Source organism: Medicago sativa, chromosome 7 (genome assembly GCF_051527215.1).
Source record: "Medicago sativa cultivar Bolivia chromosome 7, Bolivia_mono, whole genome shotgun sequence".
NCBI lineage: Eukaryota > Viridiplantae > Streptophyta > Magnoliopsida > Fabales > Fabaceae > Medicago > Medicago sativa.
The window spans coordinates 4929885-4942273 of record NC_140755.1 but is presented as its reverse complement, the minus strand read 5'-3'; the positions used below and the strand labels follow the sequence as shown (position 1 = coordinate 4942273).

Sequence of the window (12389 nt, the reverse complement as noted above, 5' to 3'; positions counted from 1 at the left end):
AGCACTATTCTTTTGTTACTCTATGGACAACTTGTATTTTTAATAGTCTTTTTGGCACACCTTGTGCTTAAGGGATTATTGTGGTGTTGTTAATATAATTCATTTTGACTTGTTAAAAAAACACTAAAAAACAAAAAATCAAACTAACCATGATAATCTAAATTTTATTTTTTTTAATGAAACGATCATTATTATAGGAAAGATCTAAGAAGAACACATGAAAGAAAAGAAGAACACATGAAAGAAACATTGATAAAGTTAGTTTTTTCTGTTGTTGCTTGACAAATAAAAATGTTCAACATCATCTTTTTTTTCTTATATGCCACAAAACATAGTAAAATAAAATCAAAACATACTTAAAAATAAATGAGTACCTTTCACTCTTTATTCTCAGTAGAAAAAAGAAATATCCATACAAAAAAATAAAGAATAATGACGAAAAAATAACATAAACATAAGAAAAATTATACTAAGAGGGGAATCGTCCAAGATAAATATTGTAAAGTAGGAAAACATCATAATAAATAAAATGGTTGAAGAGTGTTGGGAAAAAGAATGGAAGATAAAAGAATAATAATTATTTTATGGAAGAAATAATAAAATATATTACAACATGAATAAAACACATAAAAAAATGTGAGAATAATATAAATGGTTAGTTTCATGGAAAAAAAAATATACGTAAGTAGTTAGTAGAGAAAATATAGGAAGTTGTTCCATGAAAATATAGGAAGTTGAATCTAAAGTGATTTGTGTTTGGATTCATGTAAAAGTGGGTTGAAATATACATTTATGTTTAAAAGTCAATTCTAAAATTAAAAGCTATAAATTTTAGTTTCAAATAGAATCAATTCTGAAGGCAAAATCAATTCTACTAAAAAACAAGTAAGTGTGTCAGAATCAACTATACACCAGGAGAATCAATGGTGGCTACTCTAGAGGTGGAACTAATCATACAAAATGTGTTGTTATTTTTTAATAATATCTATCTAAAATTTAACAGCTTAAGATATTTTTTATGGGTGGGAAGTGCTTTCCTACATGTCCAATACTAGGCAATGGACCGTTTATTATATGGTTTTTGGTAAATAGATAGGATTGTCACCGCTTTTAATTTAAATAAGGGTATATGGAGAGTTGATTCCTTCATTCATTTGGTATTTTTGTAGTAGATACTTCAGCACAAAGCTTTTAGTGAGGCTTGAGTAGGCCTCGCACGACAGATATGGTGAGATGGAATCCTCCGGATTTGGAGCGGATGAAGTACAATGCAGATGGAGCTTTCATGCTTAAGGATAATCAAGCTGTGTTTAGTGAAGTAATTCATGATGATTCAGGTAGCTGGCAAATAGGATTCTCTCGTAATTTGGGTGCCTGCTCAATTTTAATGGCGGAGCATTGGAGTCGGACTCGGCAGTAGCTGTGGAGCTCATTTTAAAAGGGTGTCCTTCATCTCACACTTGTGTTCCTATTGTCGCCCACATCAATCGTCTTAGAATGTGGGATTGGTAAGTCGCGGTAACTCATAGGCAGGTTAATCAAGTACTTGACTAGTTAGCAGGGTCAGTTTTTAATTTACCTATGGTATTCACCTCTCTGAGTCTTCTCCACAAGGTTGTGTTCACCTCCTCTGGCAGAATGTGGCGGGTATTTATTTTAGTCGTTGTGTTCAATTGTAATCTGGTTTAACGGCCTCCAATTTATCAAAAACAAAAACCAAACTTTTGGTGAGGAAAAAGTGTAGTTATGTTTTCAACAAAAAAGAAAGAGTAGTTATAACCATAAGAGCTAGGTTTTGCAACTTTAGCCAACTCCTGCACTGGACCAGTTGTTGTGTTCCAGATGCCCAATGCATTTTCCTCACCACAATTTTCAAATAATTATGTTATTTGAACATCAAAATACAAATATAGTCTTTATCTTTCACTTTTTATTTTCTCTTAACTTAAAACGTATTTCAAAAATACACAAACACCTAAAGACATCATTGTGCTTGATATCAAAGTTTTGATGTCAGAAAATCATTTCTCATTTTCAAATGAGAAATATTGGTTTTACTTTCACTCTGTATATTTATGAAATCCGACGTGCGAATACATCCATATAACAGTATAAAGTACCAAGATGTGTGTCTGGAATGAAGCTGAGTATTTAAATAAATGATACAATACACATCTAATCAATGCCATTACTTATGATTGACTTCCCTGCTCAAGAAGGTTCTGTGTGTTTGGATTCTTGCCCCATGCTCTCTCCTTCCATATTAACTCCACTTCATCAAACGTCAATCCTTGAGTCTCTGGAACATACAGAAGTACAAAGAGAAATGCCACCACAGCTATAACAGCAATAATCAAGAAAGTTGAAGCAATCCCGATAGCATCAGCAATCGAAAGAAAGCTCTCGGACACGATCAAATTTGAAATCCAACATACAGTAGCTGCCATGCCACCGCATATACCTCGATATTCTTCAGGATATATCTCTGAGTTTATAGTCCACGGAACCGGCCCCATTCCTGGCGAGAAGAAACCAATATAAAGGCCTAACCCGATAACTGCAAGCCATCCATACACTTCATTTGTAGACGATGACTGTTTGTAAAATGCTACGGCCAACATTATCAAGGACGCGATTACTCCTGCCAAACTAGAAAGGGCTAATTTTTTCCGCCCTGTGTTGTCAATAAGGTAAATGCCAAGAATTGTTCCGATGGCATTCATGCCAGCAACTATGAGGGACAGAAGAAGAGCCAACTGATTGGCATGGAAGCCAGCCATTTGAACAATGGTTGGACTGTAGTACATAACCGTGTTTATACCTGTAAACTGCTGAAAAGCCTGCACAGCCAATGGATGCAATAAGAATGCATTTCACATACATAAACCGAAGTCATTTATATTCAAATAAAGAGCCTAATTCCAACATGCATTCAACTGCCAGTAACAAATAAAGTATGGTCAAACAAGAAAGCTAATGGCCAGCCTGGAAGCTCGACTCAAAACTGAAATTAAAATATAAACATATATGACATTTTTAATTTAACGGTGTTTATTTAATACAGGACAAAATGAAAATAAATGAAAAGTAGTGAAAACTTTCACCAAGTCAAAGATCAACGAAAGTATTGAGAAACAAACAATAACAACCAAGTCTTATCTCACAAGGTGAAGTCGCTTACATGAATCTAATTGTGTCATAAAGTCCTACTATTCATCAACTTTAAAGATAAACCATTTATCTATAAATCTCGCTTAATGATTTGACCAACAACTTTTCTTGGTCTCCTTCTACCTTTAGCTATTAAACTATACTCCATCTGATCGATTCTCTTCACTGATACTTCTCCGAGTCTTTTCCGGAAATATTCAAACCACTTAAAATGATATTCTACCATCTTATTCTTTAAACAGAGTTACCCTTAGTTTCTCTTCAATAGTTTTATTACTAATCTTAATCTTCCTTGTATGATCACTTATGAATTTTAACATTCTCATCTTTATGACTATGAATATTCTTTCTTATTGTTTTCCAACATTTTGTCTCGTATAGCATTCAAGGTCTTACAACTGCACGGTAATAAATATACATAGGAGTAACATATATTATATTAGCCTTCGAATGAAACTTGTTTCTTCAATATATCTTATTTTTCATAATAAATGCTACATTTTCTATCAAAACAATTTCAGCTCCTAAAATGAAATATTTCCAGCATTGTGGTTTCAATTTTAAAGCTATAACCATTAGACTCGGTGCTAAATTCTCAATAACATAAAACAGACCCTAAAGTATATTTTATAGAGCTTATTATATATGCAATCATTTATAATGATGTAATCGAGCCGTTCTTCTTTAGCTTGGTGATTTCAATTGTACTCTTCTGTTTTAGAGCAATCCAACATGTCTAGAACAAGCCTATGATTTCTCACCAGTGGAATATAGAATACGGACTCTGCAATGACTCACATATATACATATGTTTTAATAAAGTAGAATATTCTAGTTAGCATGACTCACATATATACATATGTTTTAATAAAATAGAATATTCTAGTTAGCCTATTGACAGCAAAGAGCATTCATAAAGATCCTTTAATTGCGATCAAGTTATGTTCTGCAAAAAGAGTTTCTTTGTAAACATTTTATTTTATTACCAGAAGTCCTCCTCCAACAAGGAACGCCAGTCTGGTTTCTTTTGATCTGAAAACATGCCAGAATTTGATGGTACTCCTTCTTTGGCGCTCTTGTTCAGATTGGGCAGTTAGGAAATCAATTTCATCCTCTAAGCGAGACAAGTCATAGATCTTAGAAATTACATCGACCGCTTCATTTTTCCTATTCTGCACACCAAGATAGTAAAATTTTAAAATGGCATTATAAACAAGTTACTTCTGCAGTACATGTACATCTGGGACACAATTGTTGAGAAGAGCAAATTTGTACCTTTATAAATAGCCATCTTGGAGATTCGGGGAGGAAGAGCATGCAAACGAACTGGATAAGTGCAGGCACACCTGAAACACCAAGCATCCATCGCCATGTCCCGGGAACCTGCTCAAGTAAAGACCCGTTTACTTTTTAACAACATTTTCAATTTCCAACTTTTACTTTGTGTGTGGATGGTTGAAATCAAAAGACATTTGGTTATTGATTTTTTTTTTTTTTTTTTAAAATTGTGATATAGAGAAGATGGAAGCTAACTAGAGAGAATGCATTTCTTGATACACCAAACCAAACACAATGTTTTGAAATTTTTCAGAAATTTCCAAAAATATTTAATCTATATTAAAAACTTTCATAATGTCTTATCTAATGTTTTATTTTATCGGTAGAAGTAGAAAGAGCAGAAGTAAACCACCCCTAAGAATATGAAATGCAATCAGTGAAACAAAACCAAAAAGCAACAAAATCCAAAATTAAACACGTTGATAGAAAAAGCACACATATCCATCCATCCCACACACAAGAAAAGCATGAAAGACTAACACACTAACCTGGGTGAAAACAAGGTTAACAAGATAGGAAACGAACTGTCCACCGGTGATCATGAGGACATTAGTGCTGACCAATGAACCTCTGATTTCCGAGGGTGCAACTTCTGCAATATAGACAGGAGCAGTAACAGAAGCTATGCCAACACCCAAACCAACGAGAAGACGTCCTACTATGAGAACATAAGGATCAGGTGCAGCAGCCATGAGAATTGCTCCGAGAATAAAGATAACATCAGCTAAGAGTGTGGCCTTCTTTCTTCCATATGCGTCATTAAGCCAACCACCAAATGCCGCACCAACAATTGCCCCAGCAATTGCCATGCTAACAATTGTTTCCTGAAATTGAGAGACACAAAAGTGAGTGTCAGAAAAAGGAATGATGTAGAGGCTATTTATATTAGCTTATTGGAGCCTATCTACTTCCATAAGTACTTGTGAGACTAGTTGGTGAGCTTATGGAATGTCCACAAACTCTTTTAACACTTATTTGCATAAGCTCTACCTAGGCCCTGTTTGAATAAACAGCTTATTTCCGCACAATGTATAAGTTATTTGTACTAACAGAAGATAAAATAAAGTTAAATTGTTTTCATATAAGCTATCTTAAAGAAGTTATGAAATTAAGGTGAAAACAGGTTATGAAGAATGTCATAAGTTGTTTTCATAAATTTGTCTAAACAGTTTAACAAAATTTATGATAGTAGATAAGCTCAAATAATAAGTGAATTCAACAGGCCCATAATAGCTTATAAAAACAAGTTATAACTTATATGAAAATAGTTTGACTTTATTTTTTTACGTAAATAACTTGTACATAAGCAATTATATGATTGGTGTTTGTGTTATAGGTTATTAATTAAAAGTTGTTTATGGATTGGTTTATTTAAGCTTGTCTACTAAGCACATACGTTTAAGACCATTTCTGAGAGCTTATAACATGTCCGTCCGTCCATAAGTAAAGTTGTTTTATCTTATTTTCATAAGTTTTCAAAGGTAGCTTATAAATAAAACAGCTTATAGCATAGTACATGAAAAGAGTTTGATTTTGTAATTATCACTTCACTGTTTGGATAAACAATTTATTTGCAGCTTATAGAAGAAGTAGTTATTATGTATAAGGTATTTGTAGTATATAAGATAATAGTAAGTTAAATTGGTTGTTGTATAGGGTATTAGGTGTTTTGATAAGAAAGAAGTAATGAAAATATGCAGAAAACAAGTTATGAACAATGTCATAAGCTATTTTCATAAGTTATGTGAGTAGATAATTTAAAATAAAAAAAAAAGGCCGATGGCTTATACATAATAATAATAAGGTGAAGTTAGTTAGAGCATAGTATAGTATGGAGGTAGGTACCTGCAGAAAATTACTGTTTCTAACTTGGGGAAAATCATCTTTAATGTACAAAAGAGCTCCTGATATCACACCTGTGAGTGAAGAAGAAGAAGAAGAATTGAAGTTATGTTTGAATTATTTATTAGGATGAAATAATAAAATGAGATGAATAATATAATAGTGAGTGAATTAAGCAACTAACCAGTGTCGTAGCCGAAAAGAAGACCACCGATACCAGCGACAGCGGCGAGGCCGAGAATGTAAGGATTCTTAAAGAATGACATCTTACGATCAGGATGCATATCTAAGTAACCTGAACTTCCCGGTGTCGACTGCATAGCTATCGGAACCGTCATCTTCTTCTGATTCTCAATAAATCAAAATGATTGATTGATTGATTATAGTTGAACGCACACAACTGAAACTGAAACAGAAACAGAATAAATGGCAAACTGAGCAGACATGAATCAATTATTAATTATTTATTTAACATCATAATAAAAATGGTTGGCTGGTTATGGGAGGCAATGATTTATTTTCCATTCCAAAATTTGATTTGAGCACGAGAGTGATATGACTTATGAGACGAGACAGCTGTCAGTTGTCCAACCACTTACCGACGTGTCTTCAAATTGAGTACTTACTTACTGGATCATCTCATCTTATCACCACGACTTTCTTTCTTTCTTTTTTTTCATTCTCACGTCTTCATCCTCGTGCATGTTTTTCTCTTTTCCTTCTCTCTCCGACTCATTCATATTTTTTTTTTTCTTTTATTTTCCATAACACTATTCCGATTTCTCTTGTTCAACATTTCTGGGTTAATTTTTAATTTCTCATCTATTCTATTCTATTCTTTCTATTGGCTGTATTACTATTACTATTCTAGTACACATGAGATTTAAATATTGACAGTAAATTCTAACTTACAAACAGATGAAGTTTAATTTCTACTTGAGGTGAAAGCTAGATTTAGAATAAAGCATACATAGAGATATTGTGATGTGAGACTAAACTCGTAGCATTCTCTATATGAATTAATTCTTTAGCTCATTAATTATTATAAAATATATCTTCATTTTCTCATTTTATTACACACACACCTTAATCAATTCATACATAAAAATGTGATTTAAAAAGTGATAATTTTAATTTTGTTTCCTTTAAGATGGTTATAGAATTTCTATCCTTTTTCTGTCTTTTTTGGGTCACCCCATCTCAATTGTCAAGTGTAGATTTATGTTTTGTTGACACAGACAAAACACTACCATTTTTCCCACATAAGATAAGTAGTGGTATTTCTTAATTTTGACTCAAGATAAGATAAGTATTAAGAATCTATAAACTGGTCTTTATTAATTTAATTATTTTAATAAGAAATGAAACAACATTGTGTTGATTGAGGAGGTTCATAAATCATTCAAAATTGAATAGGACTGTGACGTGTTTGGACCAAACAAATGTATTTGGAGTTTTGTGTTACATGGTAGTAGTGACAGATAGACAGGGGGGGCCTAGCGGGGTTGCTTTGCGAATCTGAAATATACAGCTGCATGGCTGAGATTTAACTGAAACCAGGATATTCGCACCAAATTATTTCCATAACACTACTCAGCACATGCCACATGGGTTAAGGAAAAGGTAGGCCCCTATTTTTTTTTTGGTAGTGAGATGGGCCCCTTTTATCACAAAAAGAAAAGGTACAATTTTTTTGGTACATAAAATTATTATTTTTTGGTAAAAAAAATGATTAATAATTACTATTTTTTTGAGAGAATTAATAATTACTATTGAATCGTGTTCTATTTTTGTTTCTGGTAGAACTTTATGAAATGAATTTAATTTGTATGCATAGATGGTGTAAATTATTTTATACTAGTGTGTTAACCCGTACAATGCACGAGGAGAAATTTGTCAAAATAATATACAATAGGGTTACGATTGCGATTGCGAACCACGCTCTGTTCTTATCCAAGCTATCGTTGTGGGTTGCCGCCGCCCTTGTGGGAGGTTTATGTTGCTTCTGGCTAGGGTTCCCCCAGTCTAGATGAGATTTGTTACGATTGGTCACTATATATGGCACCAGATACTCACTTGTTCGTCACAATTTTCACCTTCTTCTCACCTGATTTCCCAAAAACCCTTATTGCTAAATTCCCCCAAATCACTGTCAATTTCCAATCCCCCTTCAATTCAATCAACACTATGTCTACCGACCCAAAATCACCCATGAATCTCAACATTGAAGGTCTTACCTTGGAAGAAGAGGGTATGACTCTCAACTTGGAGAACACTGATGCTACCGTCACAATCCTCGAGCACTGTTTGATTGGACGCGTCCTCACTGACAAGGAGGTGCGTTTTGCTTATCTGAGTGAAAGGTTGGCCAACCTCTGGCAACCAGTGAGAGGGGTTACGATTCTGCCTGCAGCTGAAGGGCGTTTTCTCTTCCAATTTAACCATCAATTCGATGCTGCTAACGTTCTGAAGGATGGGCCATGGCTTTATGATAACTGCAACCTAGTGGTGGATCGTATTTCTCCTGGTATGGTTCCGACTGAAGTTGCACTGAATCACTTGGACATTTGGGTGCAGGTTCAAAATTTGCCGTTTGGTTTCATTCAACCTCGTGTTGCACACGCCATATCTTGGTGAATTCAAAGAGTATGATGAGAGAAACACACTGCATAGTTCCTTTATGAAGCTGAAGGTCCGAATTGATGTCACAAGACCACTCAAACAGGACTGGAAGGTGAGGGCTCGCAATGGTGAATGGGTCTCGGTTGTGTTTAAGTATGAAAGGCTTGGAACTTTTTGCTTTGCTTGTGGTGTGTTGGGACATACGGATCGTACGTGTGAAAAGCTGTTTGAACAGGACTCTGATGATGGTGTGAGAGGCTGGGATGCAAGTCTGAAACCAGTATCGCGTAAGCTAGGAACTGCTGCAAACAACAGGTGGTTGCGTGACCCTGTGAAGTCTGAACCGCTGGCTACAGAACAACAAAGTGCTCCTGCCACAAATGCTGCTGCTAACTCCAATGAAGGGGCTGGAAGTAATGCTGAGAAGTCTTCTGAGATGCTACTACTTGGTGGACGAATCACTGGCGTTCGCTCTGAAATTAAGGTTCTCCAGAATCATCTTAAGGCGGCTGATCCCGAAGGCTGGGCCAACTAGATGAACAAGGATGGAGCTGGACAGAGCGCACATAGTGGACCTCCTCTACTTGTTGGCGTTGAACCATCTGCTGGGAGGCAACTTGTGTTGGGATTGCTTCCGCAGGGGAGTGAGGTACATGCGTTTGAAGGTGCTTATGCTGCTGGTTACTCCATTGAGGACAATGCAACTGAACTGAAGAAGAGAAAGCGCAACAAGAAGGATGGCCCTCCAACTGCTGAAGCTGATGCTCCTTCTGCTGAACTAAAGGATACTGGGGAGGGAATTTTAGGTACTGCTGTTGTTAGTGGGGGAAATCATTTGACTATTGGGGAAGGGCTTTTAGGCACTACTGATGTTAGTGGGGGAAACCAGAATATGTCTGTGATTAGTAATCCTGTTTTTGCTGACAATGATGTAACGGCGGGTCCTGTTGGTCAGGCCTACCGAGAGAAAAGAGTCTAGTATGCTGGAACTGCCGAGGATTAGGTAACCTGCGTGTAGTTCCAAAATTGAAGTACCTAGTGCGTTATTTTAAGCCTGATGTTTTATTTCTTTCTGAGACTCTTGTCTCCGCTAATAAAAGTGAAGATTTCCGTTATATGCTTGGTTTTGATTCTTGTCTTGCTGTTAATAGTACTGGTCGGAGCGGTGGTTTAACCCTCTACTGGAACTCTTCTTTCAATTGTACTGTCATTAATTATTCAACCAACCATATATTTGTGCGCATTGATGATCCTGCAAAGCGTGCCTGGCAATTTACATGGTATTATGGGTTCCCGGAAGGGGGACGAAGACAGAATGCATGGGATTTCCTGCGAGGTTTAGCAATGGATACAAGTCTACCGTGGTGTATCGGGGGGGATTTTAATGACATCTTGTTTGAGCATGAGAAATCTGGTTCGGTAGATAGAGCAGCCTGGTTAATTAATGGGTTCAGACAAGCGGTGACAGACTCTGGGTTGTTTGATGTGCCATTGGTGGGTTACCCTTTGATGAAGTTGTTTATTTTGCATCAAACAAGATAAGTATTTGTGTATCGTCTCCACAGGGAATAGTGCGTTATCAATGACAGTTTAACATCGATTATCATTCAAAGTATTAAGAGTACTTGTTTGTTTGAATTGAAATGTAACTAGCTAAACTAATTGCAAAAAGTAAAAGTTGAGATAAATAAGGATTGAAACTTGTTAGGAGTAGCGTTCCTTAACCAAGCGTCACACGTAACCTAATGATCCATACAAATTCTAGCTTTATAAACAACATTATCACAATCAATTCTAAACTATCCTTCGTGTCCAAAGTGATATAATTATTTCTAAGTTATCGTTTAAACATTCGTGTCCAAATCCCTTAAACGATAACAAAGTCGATCGGATAACTTAATCGACCGTGTCCAGCCTGATTAAGCATCCGAAAGCATTAAACTCTTGATTAAGGTGATTATCACAAGATTAACAAAGTTGTCAAAGAAGTTAACCTAAGATATGTCGCTACCCTAGCTCTAGATTCAAGAGTTTGTGTCCAAATCATCTTGAATCTTATTGAAAGCATTAACACAAGAATAACAACAATATTGAATATAAATTGCTAGAATCATATATTGCAAGATCAAAAGATTACATGTTTAGCAAGATCAAGTACCTCACATCCCAACAAAGGGTATTTAGCTACACATCATCATGGAAGCCTTGCAAGGATGGATTGAAAAGGAAGGATTCATTACACTTGTGATGTCTCAACAAAGAAATAAAGATCCAACTTCCAAAATCACTCTCACTCTATATGATCTACCTTATTTCTCCCTAAGAAATATCTACCTCTGAAAACTATGAGAAAAACTAAGATAAAAACTAACTTAATAATTAGAAATGAGAGAAAATGAGCTTTTATACAAATCTGCAAAAACCAATTTCGCCTGGCAGAATATTACTCGCCATGGCGAGCTCAGTTTTCTTCACCAATGGGATTCTGCCACGTCACCAAAAATCAGATCAAACCGCCTTTCTTCGCCTTTTACCTCGCCAGAACTTCGCCTGGCGAAATTTCTCGCCATGGCCATCTCAGTGGCGAAGTGGCCTGGTGCTCTCTGGAAGTCCTCGCCATTTAGCTCGCCTTTGGCTTGCCATGGCGAGCTGGCCTTTGCCCAAATTTGTTGTTTTTGCACTTGCTTGATGTTTGGACACTCAATTCCTGCACAAATGGGTAGAGTAAGATGACTAAAGCGTAAAAGGTCAAAATTTCACTTTTCTCTCGGCTTTTCCCTGGATAACTTGTGAAACAAGTAACAAACGTGCCATAAATAAACATTAAAAGTACTACTTCCTGGCACTTATCAAACTCTCCCCAACTTAACTCTTTGTTTGTCCTCAAACAAAATATCAAAAACATAACAAGCTACGCCAAGACACAAGTAAGAAAGACTTTGAAAGCTTTTACAGGTGAATGATTTGACAAATATGCGCGGGCAAGTCTGAAGCTTCCGACTTATCTGGCAATCCACTGCAAATGTGAAATGAGTTCTAAACACAAAGTACATGTCAAATAGTTCAAAACAATAATATATTTATTTACGAACCACTCCTAACACACTTCTATGAAAGTAGATAAACAATTGAAATCAAGTGAATGAGGGTTATGAACACACATCCGGCAATCAAGCTAACATTCCAATCAGGTTATGTGTCCATCCAAAAATCGTTTCAAAAGGCATAAAAACATGGATCAAAAGGTCTTTGAGGGTTATAACTTGGCTTGGCTACAAAAGAAATGTCATATGTGGGGCAATTGAAATCAAAAAGCCTATCAAAGAGGAACATTCCTTGTATCAACCATTAAAATTCACAATCTTTCCTACCAATCATTACAAACCCTTGGTGCTTAAACATGAAGCACTTTGATC

General features: G+C 35.7%; 1 protein-coding gene across 1 annotated transcript; it reads right to left on the bottom strand.

The window, feature by feature from the left end:
* Positions 1–2005: 2005 nt before the first annotated feature.
* LOC146903704 (inositol transporter 1-like) lies at positions 2006–6842 on the bottom strand. The gene is made up of 6 exons (XM_085724230.1): positions 6536–6842; positions 6355–6425; positions 4998–5333; positions 4447–4554; positions 4158–4343; positions 2006–2840 (listed from the first exon to the last, which is right to left on the bottom strand). Exons 1-6 carry the CDS (start codon positions 6687–6689, stop codon positions 2193–2195), a joined length of 1503 nt encoding a protein of 500 aa, XP_085580356.1. The 5' UTR covers positions 6690–6842; the 3' UTR covers positions 2006–2192.
* Between the last annotated feature and the right edge of the window lie 5547 nt (positions 6843–12389).

Bases quoted from the DNA above. Each gene is read 5' to 3' on its own strand.
- LOC146903704 (XM_085724230.1), bottom strand. From the start codon at position 6,689: ATGACGGTTCCGATAGCTATGCAGTCGACACCGGGAAGTTCAGGTTAC. The intron at 5,334-6,354 runs GTACCTACCTCC...TCTCAATTTCAG, and splicing joins GAAACAGTAATTTTCTGCAG to GAAACAATTGTTAGCATGGC. The intron at 4,344-4,446 runs GTACAAATTTGC...CTTGGTGTGCAG, and splicing joins CAAGATGGCTATTTATAAAG to AATAGGAAAAATGAAGCGGT.